Source organism: Varroa jacobsoni, unplaced genomic scaffold (assembly GCF_002532875.2).
Source record: "Varroa jacobsoni isolate VJ856 unplaced genomic scaffold, vjacob_1.0 scaffold_1381, whole genome shotgun sequence".
Taxonomy (NCBI): Eukaryota; Metazoa; Arthropoda; class Arachnida; order Mesostigmata; family Varroidae; genus Varroa; species Varroa jacobsoni.
In genome coordinates this window covers 1-22377 of record NW_019214283.1, presented here as the reverse complement: position 1 = coordinate 22377, position 22377 = coordinate 1, and the positions used below count along the sequence as shown (strand labels likewise).

The window sequence follows — 22377 nt, the reverse complement described above, 5'->3', positions numbered from 1 at the left end:
TAAACACGCCTACATATAATGCCTGTATCTGCAAACTTGTTGAAAGCTGAAACTCGCTTGAAGTTACTTCTGCCAAATGATAATTCCCTATCTTATTCGGTAGTCGTTACAACAAATAATGAAATGTGTGTATAAACAATTCGGTCATTTTTTTTATTTATAAAAGGTTCGTCCTATGTTTTTACCTCTGTGCTAGTCGAATAGAAATGTGCAATTGCTGATTACTGTCGCCTATCATAAAATACTAATCTATATTATATCGAGGTCAGTTAAATTAGTCCAAGCTTACAGGCAGCTAAATATTGGAACGCGGGAGGTTAAGTTTCACACCAAATATTCGAAGTTGGGGTGATGTAATCATTTTATTGAGAAGAATACTTGTACATGATTTGTTGAGAAGATTGGGTTTTTAGGTTTTTCTTTGCTATAAATTTATTTAGAGCACCTACTTGTGTGCATCAAAGAAACTCAGGAAGGGTTATCATTCTGATGCTAAACTAATTAATGACAATCTGAACAAAATTGAGTGAGTATTCCTGATCGTGGCTACATGCACGGCGAAACTTCTGAACGCAAGACCAAGGGCCTTTGGTACAAATCGAGCGAAAAGACAGAGCCATCGGGTCGCAGTGTGGTGTTTTGTAAAGGTGAATACGTGATTTTGCAATGGTAGAAAACTACAACTAAATACAAGTTAGCAGCATCACATGTTAGGTTGAATTTAATGCTCATCAGTGTACCCAATACCTTTGTCCTCGGGATGTCGTCAGCTGAACTTGTAGAGTTCTTCATGCCGTTATACTTACTGTCCCGTTATGATGTTGCAGTTTACCGCATTCGTTATAAGAAAAGGGGTTCTAATGTAATATGGACAATTTTTTCAACATCGACAGTTCCCGGCGGACAAAAGCTAGTAGCAACTAATAATCTTCTTAACGTTGCTTCACGTTGCCATGTCGGCTAAAGAGCTTTGTATTCAGTTGTTCCCTGAATGACATCTCGAATGCTGTTTTTACTATGTATAAGGCCCATAATGTAAATTCGTAGCCACCTCGCTATGCGCGTTTTATCAATGTGAATATTGTTATTCGTGCACCCTTAAAGACGGCAATTTATTCAAATTAGCACGAACAGCCGAGATCCAATATTTTGTTAATTTTTGGGCTACGCAAAATAATAAAGACCTTAACTTCAGCAAGATAAAAAAAACGCTTGTTTGCCACAACATCTACATAATAGGGTCTGTAGGACGAAAGCATTCATGAAATCGGTCAATTGTACTATTATTGCCTGCAGCTAGCTAACAAAGATTCAAGTTGTTTGGTATTTGACTTTACCTACTGTCTAATATGTGCATCCTTGTATCATATCTGTTAAGAAGTCTTGAAAATATGTGACGTCACATCTCCATTTTATGGAAATATTCATATTACTGCGTCTGCTTTTTATCTAGGAGTCAGTAGTTAATATGAACATGTATAATTACAGTACAATAATATATTTACTCATGTTTATAGAAGTTGTCATATGATACAGAATGGTATCACCAGTGGAAGGACAACACGTATCAACTCAGCCCCCCGCCAGCTCAAGTCTATCTTGGGGGAGCGTGCGTGATGATTTCTGATACAATCACAGTCACAATACACGTTTAAACTCGCAATAACAATACGAGCTAAAATAGAAATTTCTATGAATTTGTGGCGTATGAATCTATTAAAACTATCGGGTGAAAGCGTATGACTATGCTTGGCTCGTGTGAGGTTTCACCAGTGAAAATTGTATCGGAAGCACTGTTGACTTGGCACACCGTGACCGTCGTTGTACAGTGCATTGCGGTTTATACTAGTATTAGCCCACAACTCTTGTTAACAGGGATTCCGCTTTTTCCTATCTCGGTAAATGATATGAGAAAATATGTTTCGCACAATGGTCGTACAATCGCAAACAGTTCGAGTGCCTAGACATATCTATAAATATACGATATGTTAAGTTCTTCTGCTCTTGACGATAGAAATAATGGCAGATTTTGAGAAACAGTAAATGGATGGTAGTTGAATACGCTTAATATAGAAAGGTTGCAGGACGAGCAGTGTAATGAAAAAATACTTTGCCGAGAACAATTTTTTGTTCCTCTACGATTGAAACTGAATTATTCAAGCTAGATAATAAACGGTAACATCAGTCATTGAACTCGTTTTTTTTGTTAATTTTGGTAGTTATGAAGGAGCGTCGATGGCAAACAAAAGGAAACTCACCATTTATGAAATGAAAATGGATATTTATTATAGATCCATAATTAAAATCAATCGTACCATTTGAGCATGTTGCACAACCTACTCAAGTGTGATCATTTTTCTTGTGTACGACTGAATATGCGGATAACCCATATGTCAAGTTTTTTTTACTAATTTTTGTATAATACTTGACAAATCATAGATAATCTACTAGCAGCAACTAATTATCTACTACACCTATGTGCTAGTCCTTAGTAAAAAGAAGCTGCCAGCTAGTTGCTGTGATAAGAGGCTGTTGTCAGCTGTCATCGCCGTCGTCTGGCTCCTTTTGGCCCGACCAGCGTCGAAACGTCAACATTTCTTCTCTATCCTTTAGCCTTCCATGCCTATGTATATATATTCGCCTCCATCGTACTTGAACAGGCCTGAAATATGCATATCTATAATATTGTTTTTTCGGACTATAAAATTCAGCTATCTTCAGAGCCCAACCTCAAGGTAAAAAACGCTGATAGCTAGCTTATAGAAAATTTGATTCGCCGAATTGTAGGTAGCGTTCGTTGCCAGTAGCATCAAGCTATCTTGCAGAAATTTACAAAAAAAGACCCTCTTGTTCACTCTTGTGCCAATGGCACTATTTGCACAAGACGTCTCAGCTTCCCTTCTATCATTCAACATAGACGTAAACAAACTTAAAGGAGGAATAGGCTTAAAGTTAGCCTAAAGTGGCCTCTTGTCAATATAGAAGGAGCGTAAGGTTTGATCGCTGCTTTATTTTTTACGGTTGTTGTTCATACGTTTTCGTTTTTGGATTGAAACAAGCCTTCCACCGCTTTCTAACTCAGTAACTACTATCGCTATAACTGATTTTCAAAGCATACTCAGTTTTAACTATGAAGTGAACTACTGCCAACCATGTGCCCATTGTGTAAAGGTACAATATTAGTATAAACACATACCTCATTCGGCACCTCGTCCAAGGTACAATGCGAATAATCGAGGCATTGTACATCCTCGCTTTCGCCCTTGAAGCAGGGACATCGTCCAAACACCATGTTTTTATTGTTGTTATAGTGTTTGTCGGTCGGGACTCCCGGGATCCCTTGGCGACAAAATTTCCTTTTTCTCCACCTCCACCGCGTCGTCTTATACTTTGTGTACAATCGTCTTCGACGCTGAATCGTTGTTGTCCTCCCTGACGTTGTTGTGGCTGTTATTTTTGTTGTTGTTGCCACTGCTGGTGCACACGTCCAAGAAGAGCCGTGGGCAAACACGAACTGTTACTGCTGCTGTTATTGCCACCGCTTTTGCCGGTCGGAAAACTGCGGACCTGAACTCGCCTTGACCCTCCAGCGTTCCGCTGTCCGCCGGCGTCAGCGTCGCCTCAGCTCGTCGCCGAAATGCTCACCGTTGAGCGTGTCGTCGATGTCAATACCGCCGTCATTCTGGCTGACACTGCCGCCGCCGCTGGTGTCGCTGGTGTTGTTCAATTTGTCCGGTGCAAACGCTACCGCAAGTTTAGCGTTTTGGGTCTTCGAGAAATCGTTGCTTGTCTCTCGCGTCGTCTGTCCTCCTCGCGTTTGACGCGCTCAGGTAAATAAGAGATGGGCGAATATCAACAGGTAGCGCAGTCAATATAGAATCGTGAGTAACGCTTCACAAGTCAAAATGACAGAAAGAGGCTAACTTGCCATTAGATTTGGTCTGGATAAACTGTGCGGCAGATCTGAAGGATCCATGTTTAAAGACCTGGCACTAGAAAGACAAACAGGATAGATTTCTTGAAACTGCTTCTTAACTACCGCTTCTGCCAGCCACCTTTTTTTGGTATTACGGTATTGATAAGAACGGAATGCAACCAGCATTTCCAGTTCGAATTAATTGATTTTTCTGCTCTCTTGTTGCTAGAACTACGTTTTTATTGTTGCTGTTGTTTGATTTGGATCGTTGATATCTTCTTCGTTGACAACTGTGAAGCGTCTTTATCCGTTACTGCTCATGAGCGCCTTGTTGCACTCAGTGTCGCTCGATGTCGGCTGGCCTTGCAAATCGCTTCGCCCTTGACCTACAAAAGCAGCACCAGTTTGATGTCGGAGGCGCTTGCACTTGGGTCTCTACCATGAGTTGCGGTTCGGTGTGGCAGATGCCAACTTCACTCGTTGTAACTCTCGAAGCTCTATTAACTGCTGTAGTTGTTGGGGTGACGGAAACAGTCGTCAAACCTCCAATCGCGTACTCAGCGCACGTCAATGCGCTCGCCAGTTGGGAATCCTGAACAATCACAAGTTCTTTTCCAAATCACAAGCTTAAGAATCACTAACGAACTGATACAGCCCGCCGACTTAGACTGAGGGATAAAAAGTGACAATGATTAGACGGATTCTGTTGCACACTCTGCTGCCAGATCAAATCATTGTGTCTCAGACCACTTAAGACTATGAGCCACTAAAATAAAAGGAGACACTCACTTAGAAACTAATATAGTAAAACACAGCTGAGTAAGACACCACCGGACGCTAAACAGGTGATATTTTAAGCTGTTCCTATTGTTTGCGTGGCCGCTCGATCTGTCATTAGACGTTGCCATCAATGCACATACGTTGAATTGTAGCGAATGCAGTACAGATCGCTATCACCTGCCAATGATTTTTCCAGTAGACGTCAGCTTTGTCAACGATATTCGACATTCTCAGTATTCCTCTGGCAATTCCGCCATTTTGGCGTCACTTGTTAACTGTTCATTGGCGAACTCTATCCGACTACTCTCCGATCGACCGACCAGTCGCGTTGTTGTGATTTGCTATCAGTGTTTTCTTGCTCTACTGTGAAGGCTAGAACACGCAGTCAGCTAAGCATAAATGCACTTGCATAGAAGACACAACACATGATATCAGGCTGACGGGGGTCGCGCGAAGCGTGAAACTTAAATTGCTGCGCACCGGACGAAAAATCACACCAGAAATCACTGAAAAGATTAAACCGACGAGTCGATGTCTGTACACCGCACCAAGCACGATTTATTCACAAGTTAAGTTAGCCGACAATTATTGCCGACTGTCTGACAACGGTCTAATTGTGACCGGAATGGAGACAGCAGCAGCGAAAGCTGCCGTTTTAACCCGTTGCCGTTGCCACCCACGAGGATGACAATAATGTATAAAACTGATAGAAATGGCGTGCAGCGAGTTTAGAGGACACTTATGAATCGCTCCTGCAGAAAAGGACGTACCAGAAGAGAATAGGTCAGCGCTGCTGGGGGGCTGTGCCTGCCGGTTACCCCCTTGGACAGGACGGTATCCGTCAAATCCAAATCGTGTGTGCAAAATACGTCGCCTGCAGTCTACACATGGAAAAGCACTGAAATCCTTTCCACCAGGAACAGAGTACAGAAACCTCACGTTCGGTACTTTACTCTTACCACCGCTACTACGGCGAAAATTAGTAGCAGTGCCAGCTCAACAACTACATAGTAAAACCCACTCTGAGCTGATCGCGCTCTCTCACACGCAGATGACTGTACTTAGCAGTAATGTGAACTAAACACAAGCGATCAAACTGATTTAAGTGAGGAGGTTATTACGTTATCGTGTACCATTTTAGAACGGCAGCCGTATTAGTTATAGTAAGTAGATGTTCCTAGTCCACAACTGCTTGCTTAGAGGTATTGATACACCAGGCCATGCAGCGCCGCACCGCCAAAAACGAAAGAGCAGGAACACGATGCCTTGTCTAAAGGTAAGCAGCCTGGCAGAAAGGTCAGCAGGCCAACCCGCTAATAGGGCCTGCCGCTTCTAACAAGCCGCTTATCAGTGCTTCCTGCTGGGTAGCCTTCTTACAATTGGTAGGAGTAATATTGGTAGTGAGTTGGGTATCGTTGGTCTGCGACAGACATTCGCGGCCGACCGCCCGAAGCAGGCCAAACCGTATCAGCAGCGTAAAGGCGGGCAGCCGAACATTCGGACAGGCTCACAGAGCGAGTGTAGCGGCAGCTTCCACTACCACCACATACCATAACCATTAAGCAGGTTCTTGTTCGTACTAGAGAGCAGGCAAAGCAGGCCGTCAGGTAGTAAGTATTTGAGCAGAGGTTCGCGAGTGAGGACCACGATAGTAGCGCCATGCAGCGGTGCCTCCCGCAATCTGTTCTCCTCGCTCGGTTTGCAGCTGCCCACGTCCCTGTCCTCTTCGCTTCGCTGTTATCCCTTTCTACCACAAGCACTTCTCCACTACTCAGGAAGCGCAGCCGACTACGCGGCTTCGCACAATTTTATTTTGTATGCTGTGGTAGAGAGTAACAGAAGAAGGGGCTGACAGACAGAGACGGAAAGATAAACCCACATAGGTTTACTCTAGATAAACGGCAGGGGGTGATGAATTTTGTGTACTGCCAGAAACCAATGCCGACAGAAACGAGCACACGGCCAAAGGCGGACTTGAACGAGCACGAAATTACTTAAGAGATGCTTAGAACTGATGAACAAAAGAATCAGAGAACTGTACTTAAGGAAGGAAACCGTTAGTGCACCTTGCGTCGAGGTTGGGCACCGTGAAAACTATGAAAAGAGAACGTGCGCCATAACAAACCCGCAACATTCACGAACAAAACAGCAAACGCGTTAAATGAAGATCGTTCATATTTGTAGTTACAAGAGACTCAGAATTGGTAAAGACAACAGTCGACAACAAGGATCATAATGAATTGCGTAACTTATATAGTACACGAAATTGGAGGCTAACTCGTCAACATGGCGGTGAACGAGTGTAACTGGACTGAGTCACAATAAAGTTTATCCGCGCATAGCCATCATAGGTACTGCTGTTGAAATTCTTGCGCTCAAATGCCTTTTCTGTATTTATTTCCTATCGAAGTGTCTCGAGGTGGCAACAACTTGAACAAACACTTGTAGAAAGGTATAAGACAAGCGGTTACAGCAGCCAGCTGCTTACCAGCTCGAGTGTACAATCATCAACCACTTACGCCACCGTAGCCATCGAGTTCTACATCCGAAATGCGGACACAACGTCTATACGCAGCTATTATATTGACGCTGTTCAATGATGAAGGATCAGTTGGTTTACACACATTGATTTCACACCGCTTGGCAAGTCGGTGATAAGTCAACAAAAGATCACATATAACTTAACGAAGGACTTCTTTATGGACGTTAAGAATAGATCTCTAGTAGTCGACTGCGCATATTGTGCATTGTTGATTGCATAAAAGAAATCTAATCTATTTAGGGAAAATTTGCCGGGAAGCATGGAAAAACTGCTGTAGATAAAAAAAAAAGTGAGAGTAGGAAAATGAGTCTCGATTAACTAATCCAATAGCTGTGTTGAAACGGCTGAAGGCCTGAACAGACCTAATAGGGCAACGGTCTCAGCAAGGACAGTGTGCTGTCTACCGGTGGCGACTGTACGTAATTTATGCCAGCTTGGGCTTCGTAGGCTTTGGGGTCATCGTATTGCCTCGCTGACTGACTCGCTTATAACCACCGAAGGCTATCTTATCTTAAGCAAATCATTATTCGTTATCAGTTCGCTTTTCATTGCTTTAGTACCATGCAAGACACTATATCCAACGGAGTTTAACCGCTCTCATGTGTTTCTAAACGTAAGCAAGATCAGAGTCAATAAATAAACTTGCCTTCAATCAATCGAAACCTATACACCTTGACAAATACAACCTGAATACATAATTAAGTTGAGTCTGTTTAGCCAATCGAACAGTTATAATATAGCTTATTGTATGTAACAGGAGATGAGCTCTGCGTTTGTTATACATTCAAGTCAATATGTAAGTGTCAACTAACAACGCCCAAAAATCGTACGTAATATTGTGTGAGAACTGCTATTAGTTCCTAGGCCAATTACTGCACGATTATACACGCGTTGTGGTCTTGGTTGGAAATCGCATGTAGAAAGATTTCATTCCGTGTTGAGAGTCAGCCGTCTGATAGAATGCCTAACGATGATACCGAACGTAAAACTAAAAACATAGAGGCCAACTACTGTTGTAGCCAACTGTATGCTTTTTAAGATGCGCTTTATGTTTACGTATCGTACCGTGTCTATTTGAAACCAAACTAAACTAAACACATACGTTCGTTTTTCTTCTCTCTATTATAGAAAGCGCTCCGCCTCTGCGCTTGCATACATCATCGAGACGTCCCTGGATCAGTTTAGCTCTGAGAAACCGTTACGGGGTTGTGTCGCAGCGACTGCTGGTACCGCCGACGCTGAAGAGCAGACATTTGCATTAGCCACGTCGGTTTCATCGAGTCATCAAAAATCACTCGAATGTGTACACAATTGTGATGTCTACTTCGAGGTAACGACCAAGAGTACCGCGAAGACTTCCTTCAGACGGGAGCTAGTTCTCATCAGCTCAACTTTCGCTTGCACGGATGCACTGAAGACGGTCGTATCTTATGCAATGAAACATTATAACTACGAACGCTATCCACTAGACGCATCGCTTGTGGTACTCGTTATTGAGATGGTCAAAGCCGTTATCGCTCTTGGCCTTCATTTGGCTAAAGGAGGCGGTAAGCTTTTAACGAAATTCGATTCACATATCCTGGTACCTTGCGCCATTTACGTTATTACTAATAACCTGTTCTTTATTGCGTTGTTCTTCGTTTCGCCCGCCGTTTGGATGGTACTCATACAGATTCGGCTGCCTTTTTTGCTGTTGATCTATCGGTTGATGTTCAAGCGTACAACTGTCCCTGCTCAATGGGTAGGAGCAGTGTTTAGCGTCGTATTTATGCAGGTACCTAAGCAAACATCATACTTAAAGGTAATCTTAGATGGACTCTATGAACTGATTGATTGCGCTACTCTTGCAATCTAAACTTCATCAATATAGGTTTGAAATGCAAGACACGCTTGCTTAGTTTTAATAAAATGCATAACTTCAGCGTAACTTATATATGTATAGCACTGTACGTAATTCAAACACTTGCTCTACCAAAAATTTTCTCAGAATCAATAAACTGGTTTCCATTTTTGTTGCAGGTATGGGTCATTATATTTCACTTATGTTTATATAATTCTCTCCGTTGAGCTTCTATCGAATACAAAACTAGTTGTTAGCTCTACATTATGCAGAAATGCGCGCTTATGCTTTAAGTGCTCTAAATTTGAGTAAATTATGTACCCACATTAAGTAAAATATACGCGCTTGTTATCTTCATAATAACTTCAACTATTTTTCCCTGGTAACTCAACTTCGCTTTACTTGTATTATTGTAGATCGAGCACGTGCGCAATTTCATGAATTCAGTGGGCCCCGCACTTATGCTAGCGGCATTTTCATCGCTGCTTTCTGCTGTGGCTGGTGTTTATATCGAAATGGTTCTCAAAAGTGGAGATGAACTATGGCGTCGACAGTTCCATTTGTACATCGGGGCATCACTTATGTCTGTTGTTCCATTTTTCATTTCAAAGTATTGTTATGGCAAGCGAAGTAAGTGTAAAATATACATTGAACCGTTCTTATATGTTATATATATATATATATATATATATATATATATATATAGTACGGACTCCTAGTTGAAACAAACCTTAGCGCATCCTTGGTAGTAGATAAAAGCCTGTTTTTTCTGGAACCAAATAACAAACTCACTATGGTGGAAACTAATGTGTGGTTTCCATAATAGAGTCGTATAATAACTTAGTCGCAAGATTAAAACATTTTGTTAAAATATCGATTTGTATGTAGATACGATCTTAGAACCAAGGCATATGAAAAAGTCCAAATTTAGGGGTCGAACGCTTGTGATGTTTTTGGTGCTTTTTTCAACTTTCGCGATTGACGCATTCCTCGAGAGGCTACGCTGTGTAATCCAAATATTCCATAGAAAACTACATCTACTGGAAACAGCACAACATCTCTTACCTAACTTGCATTAATAATACAAAGCAAAATAAGCAGAAAGGCTTAAACCCGAGCAACCATATGTTTTAGTTTCTATTATTTCCAAGACAATGTAAATCAACCTATTTTTACATTTGCTATCACTTTCGTGTGCCTCCTTTGCAGCTATCGATGTGATAGCTAATCACATGTTACTAACTGGGCTCATCTTGCTTTCGGTGGCGCTCTCCGCGGTGCATGGAATTGCTACATCGTTGGTTATTAAGAAGCTCGACAACATCGTTCGCTTTCAGCTCGGAGCACTTATCTATGTGTTTACAGCAGTGCTCAATAAGACTTTCTTCCCTGACAAATTCAGTCTTAGTGGCTGGTATATTCTTAGTGTCGTGCTCGCTCTTTATTCAATGTTCATCATAGAACGGAAAAGTTTTCTGTAGTTAGTTCATTGAATTGAATGAATCCTAGTCAAATAAGCTTTCTACTCCCCCTAGTCGTTCATATATGAAATTTCGCTGTCTACTGACTGGGGTCTGTATGCACGTATTGTGTCTGTACGTCTAGGATGCACATGCATATGGTACTCTTAATATACCTTTAACGGGTAAACGGGTTGTAACTAGTTTATAGGCTACACATGTGTTACATGTGAATCAAAGTGGGACCCGTCTGTGCCTACAGCCGAATTGTATAGAAACTTAAGAAATTAGTAGATGCAAACAAAGCTTAAGATTAAACTAGCCTTTAAAATACATTACATAGATAATAGTTATTATCGCTGGTCACCACATCTTTGCCAACTTCTAGTTGATTCAAATTTCAACTTATGCTGCAAGCGTATGGTTTGCATATTGTCCAGTGGCGCAAACGAGTGCTAAATACTGCAGGGTCATAGTTTCTGACAGTGAAGAAAATGTGACTGGCCCTTTAAGTTTCCAATACTTCGCATTTACCACGCTGATCACAGTGTCGCACATTTTGATTGCAACTTATTTATATATTATAAACTCGCCTTATCAGATTTTAGAAACATTAAGTTCTGTACGCCTTTAAAATTTCTCAAATCGAGTGTGACGCTGTTACAAAATTAGAAAGAAAATGCTGAATATAGCAACATTCTTCATAGAAAATATGGTATTGATCGTAAGTATTGACCTGTTCGGTGCATCAAAATATGGACGAGTTGGCGACTTTGAAAGCGGTTATTTTCAAACAGCTATGATGGTTCGAGATTGATAACAGTCTAGGAAGATCAACAACACACACTGATTCCACATGAGCGTGAGCCAGCTCTATTTAAAGACGCCTCAAGTAAGACAGAGTCGCCCATTCAGGTTATGGATTTTTTGTCATTAACAGCAAGAAAATGTAATCAGCAGTTATGAATGCTAAAAAAGGTAGTTTTTTGCAACAAGATTAGAAAGTCAGTTGCTATTTCTGAATCGTTTGACCCCCAAACAAGGTGCTACATGAATCTTCCCACAGAAGAAAATGGAAAAAAAATATTGCATTTGATATCGCTGTTTATGTTTGTAATTATTTTTTGATAAAATGTCATATTTCGCTGAAAAAAAATTCCACCCAAAAAGTGTAAAGCTTTAGTGGCGGAAGTTATACATATACAGGGACATCTGTGTTGTATATGTACAACCTTTGGACGTACTGGAACATTGTAAGATTAACATGTGCGGAGAAATAGCAACGATGACTTTAAATCACATATATATTCCACCAGGGTTAATATAACTACAATAAAGAATGTTCTTATATGGATTGTTTTTATAATAAGAAATAAAAAATATGCTATCTTTGATAGTAAAAAGTTACCTATTTTTAATGTTGTCGCGATCTACAGGGCATTACAATGCAAATACTTGCAAATGGCATCAAAGGTTTATAAAAAAGAGGTTTGGAATACCCGATTATATGCTTTTTGCTTTCTTTTATTTGAGCCATAGAGCCCGAATTGTCGTTTTTGTACATGTTGCTCATTTTGCTCGTTATATACCTTTAGGAATTAAAGTATCCACAACAATTCAAAACCACGTCTTTTGTGGCCTCTCGTAAATTGTATAGCTTTCATAGGGATTGATTCGCCTACAAAACTTGCGAGAACGCTACGTGATCCTTTCGCGACAGCATATATAGAAATATCGTTTCATAATTAGCTTCGTTAGATATTATAACATTGAAAATAGTCACGTCACTGAGGCACTTTGTCAATACTAAGACATATCTAATCTGCTACATAATAATCACAGTTGGCTGTGTAATAATATATAGAAGGGACACTAGTAATTTTATTCATCACACGGGATGATACTGCTATAATCAGAAATCAAAGAGTTCGCATCGAACATCTGCTCTGATGGTGAACAACATCAATGTACACACATTTAATCCACTCTAGTTAAGTCATCGGCTGATGACACTTGCAAATCAGTAATCGGCGCGTAGTTTCGTTCCGCTACCAATCGTCGTCATCAGAGTCGAATGCACCTTTTCTTCGTTTAAAGATCACCTTTGTGGTTCTCTGGGTTTGTTCGGAAACCTTCTCAAGGAGACCGATAAGCTCCTACAAAATAAACACATCACATAATGGCTAGATGTATATTAATTAATGGTGCAATCTGATTTTAAGTTAACTGGGCCATTACAATTAGCGGGCTCAGTAAAAGACTTTAAAAGCACCCTAGTATAAATATTATTTTTATAGTTTAGTATGAAATGAAACCAGAGAAGTTAAAACAACAATTGCGGATACTTGTTAAACCTGTTCGGAGATCTTCCGTCCAGTGCCGTTCATCTGTGCCGTTCGAATAACCATTTGTTCGATCATTGCAGCCTTCTCTGGTTTTGCGGCGGCTATCGTGCTCAAGCGAGCGCGGGCTTGTTGTGATAGTACCTGCAATTTGAAAAAAATTAATATTTTTTGTTATATCTGGAAACCCAGGGCATATCGGCAAGCCCCACAATCAATTAACAATTGTTACGGATATACAGTTCCTCTTCATCATCGAATCTCTACAGGTACGAGCATCATACTGCAATTCCATATCAAAACACCCGTATGAAAAGCTCAAGAACCATTAGTCCTAAACGTGGAAATATAACAAATATGGCAGATAACGAACGACATACCTTATCACGTCCGTTTACCAGAAAAGGGGGAATGAATTGTATTACTAAATACGCCTACCTGCATATAAGGGTGATGAAACACTTCAGTTGTAACATCGTATCGCTGAAAAATACGCACTACAGCTTCATACTCTGTTACTAGAAAAAAAAATGATTATCAATTCTATACGTGAATAATAAACAAAGGTAGCAGAAAAAGCGGCCAGTTCAAAACGAATTACTGTGATTGTTCAACTTCCTTATTATTTTTGCATCTAGCAGTTTAACGAAAATTTGACTCATCAACTCTGTATAATGTCTTGTCGTACTCTTAAATGTATACTGCTTATGGCCAAGATACGTTATGGGAAGAAATCGCTCAAAGATGTCTTTATCGCTTTCGTTTTGGAAATTTCGATGTGAAAGATAATTCTCGTAGCGATTGCCAAACAGTTTTAACCTATTTAGGGCTAGCCGGCCACAAAAGAAAGCTTGATATTTGGGTGTCACTCAAATTCACACAAAAGAGTTAATTCGATCATATTTCCATTTGGGAAACTGTGCAAAAACACAGCGAAATCGAGTCATTTTTAAGGCGCCTGATCATGGGTGATAGAAAATCGACCACATACGACAATGTGAAAATAAAAAATGTCCTTCGCAATCTGTGGCAAGGTCCAGACTGATGCCAAAAAAGGAGATGCCATGCGTTTGATGGTAAAAATGAAGAGAACTTCGTTCGGAAATTTCTATGCATCTGCCGCAGGGTCCGTATCTCAAACCATTAAATTATTATCTGTTCTCTGTAGCACTCCCTTAATAGTACTAATTTAGTTTCAATCAAGTTGTGCGGAAATCACTTAACACAGTTTCACAAAAGTTTTACAGTAATGAGATTATAATCTTACCAAAAGAACGGCAGAATGTTATCGATCAAAATAGCGCTTATTTTTTTCCGTAACTTCATATGAAGACAAAGAAAAAATATTTGTTTCGATTGTGACTTATAAACGGTCAATATTTTTGGCAGCCCAATATTACACTATACGACTACTATAAATATCTATGGAATAGCAAGATACCCTACGGATAGCCAGTATTTCACGCGATATATGGGAAACTGTTCACTCCGAAACGTGTATATATATATATATATATATATATATATATATATATATATATATATATTGATTTATGAAGATATCATAGAGTTTAGAACCTAGAGTTTTCGATTCTCAAATTCGGTCAGCTCATTGTCGGCTATATCCGATCCATGGCCGTTATCCTTCCTACCTGTTGAAGTATACGATTTCGCATATCTTCCTCTCTTTGCTGAGCATCATCTTGCGGCTGCTGTGCTCCGGGGCCGCCGACTTCGGCCTGAAATTGTGCCAGACGCCGCGCGCGAATCGCTGCTAGTTCATCATCAGCCATAGTGCACACGATGTTTTTCAAACTGCAGAAAAATAATTGTCTTTTTTCTCTCACTTTTCGTCTCGGCCTTTCGCATGCACGGTGAAATGTATCGGTTAGTTATAACATAACAGAGAAGTTTCAGTGCGTGGTCAACGTACATACACCTATAGATCAAGCAGTTAACACGAAAACAACATGGTCGTAACTAACGATTGCAAAGTTGTTTGTTGTTGCCGTATCAGAATTCCAGCGGAAAGCAAGACTAGATGTGATTTTGTTTACAAACAGCACCGTACTCGCTGACCGATACACACACGGCCACGACATATCGTACCATGTAAACTGCTCCGGCGGGAAATTCAAAAAGCCTTTAGCTCTTAAACTTATTGAACAGCTAGCAGACGTGAAATGTTTTAAGCGAACATTACTTTAGCTGCACAAACCTAACCTATCTTCAATTATAGAATGCAATCAATGATTTAGGTTTGGCTAGTGTTAAGTGTCACACAGTGCTTCTCCTCAGACGCCAATCTACTGCGCTTTCTACTCAACCGTTTAGCTGCTAAAGAGTGTGGTAAAATCCGCAGAACATTTGCTGCCGCTGTTGCTAAAAATATTCAGATGTTATTGTCATCTGGGTGTTCTGCTGGCTCCATCTTGCTTGAAATTTAATGAGTGGTCGTGGCTCTGCTCTGAATGTCGGACGGTGGCCTGAAGAGCGCGCGGCGCGGCGGATCCCGTCAGGGTATTGCGCGCCCGTTGTCGGAGCTAACGGCGCAAAGCGCGCGGGATCAACGAAATGATGACGCCTGCTCTGTGAACAGGAGCTCAGATATCTTAGAGGATGCGACAACGACAATCTACGCAGAGTCTGATACAACTAGTGTACCAAGCAGACATTGTCGTTCAGAGAGCTTTATCTCTGGCAGCTTACTGAGATTGTCCTACGAAACCATGAGCCAGCATCATAAGGAGAACAAATGGCCGGAGCTTTTGAAGCGGCTGTGTGCACATATGAGCCCTGATCCAGGTACGACGGCTGTTTGTTGCAGTTCGGAAATTCGAACATCTTAGTGCTTATTTCAAAATATGGTTGCGGTGAGCGATTTCACTGTGGAGTACCATTAGATATGTTTTGTCATCATTTCTTAGTAGATGCAGATTAGAGTTGTTAAATGCCCTGATCTTCCGGCATTTGTAGCGATTTAATAAATGTGGTTTTCGGGGCTAGAACGATTTCGATGGAAAGATTCGTATGTTCTCATGTCAACAGCAGGTCAGCAGGAAATTTTTTTTTGTTTAAATCGTTGATTAATGTCAAATATAACGGATAGAGAGCATAGATGTTGCACTAATATAATTAGGTAATTAATTTGCGTACGAATACGACGTTCTAGCCTTCTCTTGCTCGATATATCGCTTAGAAAATTTATGAATTCCGTCAGCTCATATCGATGATAGAATGATGCAGTCCATTGTGAGTTATATGCACGCTTTCGGATAAATCGAGCAGCAGTCTTCGCTATCCACATTCACGTTTTACATAACCATAAATTGTTTCCCTGTGCCATCTCGTACTAACTGAATATTTGGATTGGTAAATTTTTCTTATTGCAGAAACTGCTGATAAACGGTATCAAGTGGCTCAAAAGCTGCTTAAAGGAAGGTAATGTAATTTTAATATGAGCTATATTAATGAACGCCTTAGAGGAAAAAAATTAAAGGTGATGCTCAGGTCGACAACAACATCATATCATAACCTAATCCAAATTTGACTTGAAGTGAATTAGATATTTTACACTCATAATCATTATCATTTTATTTATAAACGAGTGCGACAAATGTTGGTTCAAAAGTATTTAACTTCGTCGTTTAAGTATAAATATGTCGCATTAGCAAATTTAAAAACTTATTTTACTAAAGCTTAAAATTTTTTTTTAAATTAGAAGGAATAGCAAATAATTGTATTATCATTGGTGTTGTGTACATAGGGATTATTCGTAATCACATTACGCATAATTTAATTCCTAAAATTTAGGGTGTACAACATATGAATTATTAGCACCATCGTTACATGGAGAAATAATGTTTGTTAATAAACACAAATTAATTTATATATATATATATAGCGAATGCATTAAAAATTTTTCGTTGAAGGCTTCTCAATTTTTGCCGAGTAGTTAGGGATGTATGTGGTCTGGCATTGTCACGATGAAAGACGACGCCCATTCTGTTCACAAAGTTTTGCTGATTTTTTTCAATGACTTATTGTAATTTTGTTAGTTGCTATCAGAGGTTAGAGGACCGAATGAATCCTTTTGCCATGCCATAGCAGCTCATAATGTAAGATTCTTTTTCGGTGTCGCTAAACATATAGCGTGACATTTTTTAGCGTTAGTTCTGTTTTTGCCACAGATTGCGGAGCATTTCTTCTTTCACATCACTACCGTGTGTGATATACTTTTCATCACCCTTTATTAACTGGTTTAAAAATGATTCGATTTCGTTGCGTTTCTGCAGAGTTTCGTAGATAAAAACACGATCAAGTAAAGACTTCTACGTCAGTTCGTATGACATTCAAGTGTCAAGCTCCTTTTGGTAGCCAGCTTTTCTTAGATAGTTTAAAACAGTTTGGTGATGCATGTTTAGTAATGTCGTACGTATCGATCTCCTTGAGCTTTCGCAATAATTTTATTAACATTTCTCGTGAACGATGGACCGGTGAGCATTTTATATATCTAAATTTTCAGCACAGAAGCAATAGAACCAGAATGTACTGTTTTTTTACTATGGATCTGGACACCACTTGTGTCTTTATTGTGGTAAAATTGTAATGTATAGCATATGCTTGCAGAAATTTCGCTCACATTTGAGGCGCCTTATCTCAAGTGTGAAGACTAAAGGTTTTTCAGTTTTAGAGCATCTACCATTCTCAAATCTGCTTTCATCGATGCCGCCGCCGATCCGACGTGACCTGTATTATCTGAAACACCTAACTTCAACATTATCAGTTAGAAAAAACATCAGTAGTTCCTTAAGAACTCAATATATATGTGAGCCTAGGCGTTATTCGGAAAAAAAAAGAAAAACTAAATAACTTAATTCTTATTCTTTTTCGTACAGAAAATCGACGGGATTTGACAATACATACATAGATGAAAACCTCTACATCGAGAAGATCAGAGAGCATTGTAAGTAGATATTCACACGCTTAATGGTACACGCATGTTTTACGTAGATATCTCATCTTAATTTGTCCTTATTATATAATAATTACCAAACGACGTATCCATATTTTTACAGCTGCCGGTTTTTGCACATGGTAGTATTATGTTTACCAACGCCGTTCGGCCTTGTATGAGTGCAACTTACACGGCACTTTTGTCCCTGTTCCAACAATGGAGAGTTGAAATAGACAGAAGCAGTCTTACTTAATATTGACAAATACTTAGCATAAACCTTGTGTAAAGTCTAGCTTGCCAAGGTTGTTGCACATGGATGTTCTTTATCATAGAAATCAATCAAAACGTTTACTTTAAAAGAAATAAGCATTTAAACCATATTTTATCTATAATTTCTATGTAGGTACTGAATTCTATGGATGCGCAGTCCTGTCATCAGTATCTGATACCTATATTACACGTCATTATTATAGATAGGTAAATATATGATACCAGATAATAAAAATAGCGATAATTTTGTAAAGTCGTAACTGTCCCTTTTTCTTATATCTAGTGCGTAGGTCGAAGAATTCGGGGGCTGCGGACAAATTCCTTACTCTAAGCGGCCGTCTGTCGCTGCTAAGTAGTTCCAAAAAGGACTATATTTTCTATCGAACGGCACTGTATTCGTTTCTATTGGCACTAGGAAGTGGTATTGATGATACGAGTGCTTCTTTTGTTGTTCCTGCAGCAGCTCAGACTGAAAAACTCAACGAGCTACTTAATCGGCGTAGAGGTATGTGGCGATTTGACTTACACATATCTGTATAATATACAATCCGTGTTCTCTTTTCTCGCCAACAACATGCAATGTAAAAAAGTACTTCATTTGCCTTTGAACTCAATGTAGTATGGATTACTATAATTTTTCTCCTGCTCTGAGGTTTACTGTGAATTTCTAACACCGCTGCTTTACGTTGGATTTAGGAAGTCTCCATATATTTTCAAAGATCTTTCATCCGAAGAGAAGGAATATCAATAAAAAGCATTCAATCGCAGCTAAGATAGGACGACTTAATTTGTAACCATAATAACCATAATGCTTGAATGCGGTTTGTTAAATCTGTGTAGTTTCCCGCCCAGTGAGTCGCCCCCTCTCAACACCGTGTGCTCTGCCATATCGCAATGGTCAGCAAAATGTGTCCGTTGCACCACTATTGGATGACGGCCAACGCGACAAAAGCGTCATTCGAAATATTCTTAATCTACTCGTTGCTCGAGGACCTGAACAGATTCTCAAGGTTTCATTCGCAAAATTTCGTTTTGACACAATGAAGTATTGTAACCGCTTAGATAATAATAATAGTCAACAGTTAGCAAAAACAAATTTATCTTCGTCATAAATACGTATGCTGTTTTTAATGGCTGATAAAGCGCAGATATGGAATAATCTCAGGAAACTCAATATGGTGAATTTAATCAGTATAATATTATTTTTGGCCTAGATGAAGGAAGAAGCATGCCGCGAAGCGACAGGTTTTCAGTATTACAGTGAGTTGCATTGCCGAATTGCTGCGGCGGAAGAGGTCGCAAACAATCTGGTTCAACTAACACAGTTTCAGCTACATTCTGCCAAGAGTAGATCATTAGTTGTGCAGCGGCTTGCTGAAGCTCTCGATAATCAAATCATACGACACAAACAGTGAGTATGATTGTCAAACTAGTATAAATCTATTCAATTCTACTTCGAGAAATAATAAAAACCGCCAAATAGGTAAGATATTTAGACTACATTATTAGCATTAGCTGACAATGTTTTTTTTGTAATTCATTTTTAGATTAGAAAACCATTTACGAATGCAGTGATTCTCCTAAGCGAGTCTTAGTTCATCTTGTATGTAAGTAACATTGTTTTAAATTGTGGAAACCTCATCTCTTTTTCTATTTCAGTCTGGTGGCCCTCCTCGAGCAAATGAATACTCAGGGTAAGTTGAGCCTGGCTCGTCTCGACTACCTCTGCCTCCAACCAGATAATCTGATTTATCTTCTTTCGGATGTGTGTAACTCATTCATCCAGAGAGCGAATATTCTCAGTGGTATGTCGCAAATTTATTTTGAAAATTAAATTTATATCTATTATCTTACAAGAAAATTACGAGTGGTGAATTTATTTATGAATCCCACATTAAATTCCAAACATCTAAAATCATCATTTCGAGCTAACAATGAAGCAGCTGTGTACTATCAGAGACTTTGTTAAATATTGGTAATCATTATCAAGTTGACGTTGTTTATTTATTTAGGAAACCAAGTGTTAGACGCCTTATATGTACAGGCGGCATGTTCGCCCCAAGCAAGTTCGCAATATGAAATAGCCAACGCCTTGTTACGGCACTGTCTACAGCCCTGGCTGGCAATGCTGCGAGCATGGATGCTACGGGGCCAGCTAGCAAACACGAAGTGGGACCTCTTCGTACATGACGTCGGACGGGACGGCGTATCGAATCTGTGGTACGATAAGTTCACAATTCAGAAAGACCACGTTCCTGCATTTCTGAATGAAGATGACACTCGAAAGGTTTGTTTGCCCATTTCGATTCCTAGCAATAATTGCGGCTTTCATCGGATTTGGATAATACAAATAAATAAAAAGGTAAATAATTGGAAAAATAGAAGTTCTCTCATCCTTCTATGCGTGCCCTCCTGATTGACTTGCTACGTGATTTACAATCAATGTGATTTTTATATTCTTTTTTTCTATGATTTAATAAGATTCTATCCGTGGGTAAGGCGATGGTATTTTTAAAAGAGGCGGACGACGTTCACCGAGTGGCTGAAATACAACGACAGCTTGCCCACGTTATGGGTGTTGAGGATAAGTCCAGTGCCGTAGAGTTCAGGACTGAAGCTGGCGATGTGGATCAGGAATGCTCTGCTAAAAGAATAGAACCTAATATGGATCCGCGGGGGTTTCTGCGTTTTGCTTATAAGCTAGCTATGCAGCGAATGAAGACCGTTATACTTGAAAAATTTCATCTCAAGACCCACCTACTTGTGAGAACAATCTTTTTATTTTCGAAAAGTATACATCGGTTTTTAAAGGTGCATTACACTATATACTATTATTAATGGACCAAACGAGTAGATAAAATACAAACAAGTGATTTACATACTGTAATATTGGTTTCATTTATATACGTCGAACACCTTGGAATAATATACGGTCTAATTCGGATTTTCAGCTCATTCGTAATGTTGTACTACTCTATGACGGCGTTTTCAGTAAAGCCTTGCTAAGTAACCTCAGGTGAGTTTTTCATACCAACAACAATATCGGCGTTATAGAATTCGGGTTTATTGTAAAAGATTAGATGGCAACTTTAGTGGTTATCAAAATAAAGATAGAGCTCGCATAAAATGCATTCCGAAATAACACAAATTTTGGGAAGAAGTTAATTAACACTTCCATGAGTTTCAGCGACGAACTAAGTGAAAGTTCTGGGGGAACGTTGACTGAGGTGGAACGATCTGAAGTTATTCGTATGGTATACCGTTTGCTACCTGAATTGCCCGAGGTGGAAGCTTCCGCATTTATTGGTGTTCACTTTGATGGAGGCTCTGGCGGCCCGATCACCCTTGAAAGCTTTGGACTGAAGTACAAATTACGGGAGCCTTTGTCATACGTACGTGACAGTATAATCAGACAGAGTTATTGTCTCGTTTTCTTAATGACACAATCTGCATTAACAATTCGTTTACAGGCATTCAATTCAGTTACAACCGTTCAGGCGGAAATCCATGACTAAATGAAGTTCCGTTCAAGAATAACGTATATTGATTTTAAGAAAAATTATCGTTCTAGTTGCAGACTGTGCAAACTAATAAAGTTCTTAAAACATTATAATTGTTATTAGTATAGGTAATTATATATATACTAATAATAAGGTTATTATAGGTAATTATATATATGCTAATAACAATAAGGTTATTATAGGTAATTATACGTACAGAAATCTGTCGTGTATATATTTTCTAACTAGCAATTGGACTGTCGATTTTCCAGGTGCTCCAGAACAAGTCGTTCGTTTTCTATAATCGGATCTTTGCGCATCTGTTTCGAGTTCGAAAATTTTCGTTTCTATTTACCGAACTAAGCGCTGAGCTACAAATGTAAGTCTACAATGTAAAGTCCATATTTGAAAGCTAGACTAATAAGAGCTGTTAGCTATTTGACGTCTATTCGTTATATTTTAAAAATATACTCAATTATTTTATAATACTATTACCAACATGTTTATTTTTTGTCGAAAAATTCTACGGAAAAGACCTTTCGATGAGCTATTAAGATTACGTTAAGTTTGGTATTAACTGGAAGCCAACGTTCAGACATATCCGTTTAGTTCAAAGCTGCTGTCTTCCAATACAGTTTTCAGTAAACTCCTAATTTTCTAAAATATCGATGATTAGTTAGTCGTGTAAACTGCAGGAATATCCAGCTCCACTTACGGTATTTTATCACATAACCGGGCACATCCGAGGCTTGCTTTATCGAGTATGTGTG

General features: G+C 39.5%; 4 protein-coding genes across 9 annotated transcripts in view; 2 read left to right on the top strand and 2 right to left on the bottom strand.

Moving 5' to 3' along the window:
* LOC111269364 (uncharacterized) overlaps positions 1 to 7041 on the bottom strand; it is a 38012-nt gene extending 30971 nt beyond the window's left edge. For 2 of the 3 annotated variants that reach the window (XM_022848887.2, XM_022848888.2), the window contains exon 1: positions 3197 to 7041. In XM_022848887.2, the coding sequence (XP_022704622.1) occupies positions 3197 to 3292 (96 nt within the window). In that variant the 5' untranslated portion in view covers positions 3293 to 7041. Of the gene's footprint in view, positions 1 to 2260; positions 2663 to 3196 lie in introns of those variants that run through there. The other variant, XR_002685739.2, reaches the window with a different exon arrangement.
* LOC111269365 (CMP-sialic acid transporter) lies at positions 2620 to 11945 on the top strand. 2 transcript variants are annotated; one of them, XM_022848891.1, is made up of 5 exons: positions 2620 to 2735; positions 8367 to 8658; positions 8911 to 9012; positions 9495 to 9708; positions 10288 to 11945. In XM_022848891.1, the coding sequence occupies exons 1-5, from the start codon at positions 2620 to 2622 to the stop codon at positions 10557 to 10559; spliced, it is 996 nt and encodes a 331-aa protein (XP_022704626.1). In that variant the 3' UTR covers positions 10560 to 11945. The 2 variants fall into 2 exon arrangements, with proteins under 2 accessions (XP_022704626.1, XP_022704625.1); XM_022848890.1 differs by having other exon boundaries at positions 8367 to 9012.
* A 440-nt stretch (positions 11946 to 12385) lies between these two features.
* PDCD-5 (programmed cell death 5) lies at positions 12386 to 14890 on the bottom strand. Its single transcript, XM_022848893.2, has 3 exons — positions 14533 to 14890; positions 12893 to 13024; positions 12386 to 12694 (listed from the first exon to the last, which is right to left on the bottom strand). Exons 1-3 carry the CDS (start codon positions 14671 to 14673, stop codon positions 12587 to 12589), a joined length of 381 nt encoding a protein of 126 aa, XP_022704628.1. The 5' UTR covers positions 14674 to 14890; the 3' UTR covers positions 12386 to 12586.
* Positions 14891 to 15017: 127 nt separating this feature from the next.
* Positions 15018 to 22341, top strand: LOC111269363 (gamma-tubulin complex component 3). 3 transcript variants are annotated; one of them, XM_022848884.2, is made up of 12 exons: positions 15018 to 15685; positions 16273 to 16321; positions 17779 to 17846; positions 18391 to 18612; positions 18948 to 19117; positions 19322 to 19518; positions 19767 to 19801; positions 20120 to 20394; positions 20589 to 20870; positions 21059 to 21123; positions 21295 to 21499; positions 21880 to 22341. In XM_022848884.2, the coding sequence occupies exons 1-12, from the start codon at positions 15352 to 15354 to the stop codon at positions 21988 to 21990; spliced, it is 2013 nt and encodes a 670-aa protein (XP_022704619.1). In that variant the 5' UTR covers positions 15018 to 15351; the 3' UTR covers positions 21991 to 22341. The 3 variants fall into 3 exon arrangements, with proteins under 3 accessions (XP_022704619.1, XP_022704620.1, XP_022704618.1); XM_022848885.2 differs by having other exon boundaries at positions 18568 to 18612; positions 19767 to 19912; positions 21880 to 22339; XM_022848883.2 differs by having other exon boundaries at positions 19767 to 19912; positions 21880 to 22339.
* The last annotated feature ends 36 nt before the right edge of the window (positions 22342 to 22377 follow it).

Excerpts from the sequence above, each read along its gene's own strand:
- LOC111269363 (XM_022848883.2), top strand. The coding sequence starts at position 15,352 with ATGTCGGACGGTGGCCTGAAGAGCGCGCGGCGCGGCGGATCCCGTCAG. Across the intron at positions 19,519-19,766 it reads CAAATCATACGACACAAACA|TCTGGTGGCCCTCCTCGAGC; the intron begins GTGAGTATGATT and ends TTTCTATTTCAG. Across the intron at positions 20,395-20,588 it reads ATGAAGATGACACTCGAAAG|ATTCTATCCGTGGGTAAGGC; the intron begins GTTTGTTTGCCC and ends TGATTTAATAAG.
- LOC111269365 (XM_022848890.1), top strand. The coding sequence starts at position 2,620 with ATGCCTATGTATATATATTCGCCTCCATCGTACTTGAACAGGCCTGAA. Across the intron at positions 9,013-9,494 it reads TTAGCGTCGTATTTATGCAG|ATCGAGCACGTGCGCAATTT; the intron begins GTACCTAAGCAA and ends GTATTATTGTAG. Across the intron at positions 9,709-10,287 it reads GTATTGTTATGGCAAGCGAA|CTATCGATGTGATAGCTAAT; the intron begins GTAAGTGTAAAA and ends CCTCCTTTGCAG.
- PDCD-5 (XM_022848893.2), bottom strand. The coding sequence starts at position 14,673 with ATGGCTGATGATGAACTAGCAGCGATTCGCGCGCGGCGTCTGGCACAA. Across the intron at positions 13,025-14,532 it reads GAAATCGTATACTTCAACAG|GTACTATCACAACAAGCCCG; the intron begins GTAGGAAGGATA and ends TTCAAATTGCAG. Across the intron at positions 12,695-12,892 it reads GACGGAAGATCTCCGAACAG|GAGCTTATCGGTCTCCTTGA; the intron begins GTTTAACAAGTA and ends TTTATTTTGTAG.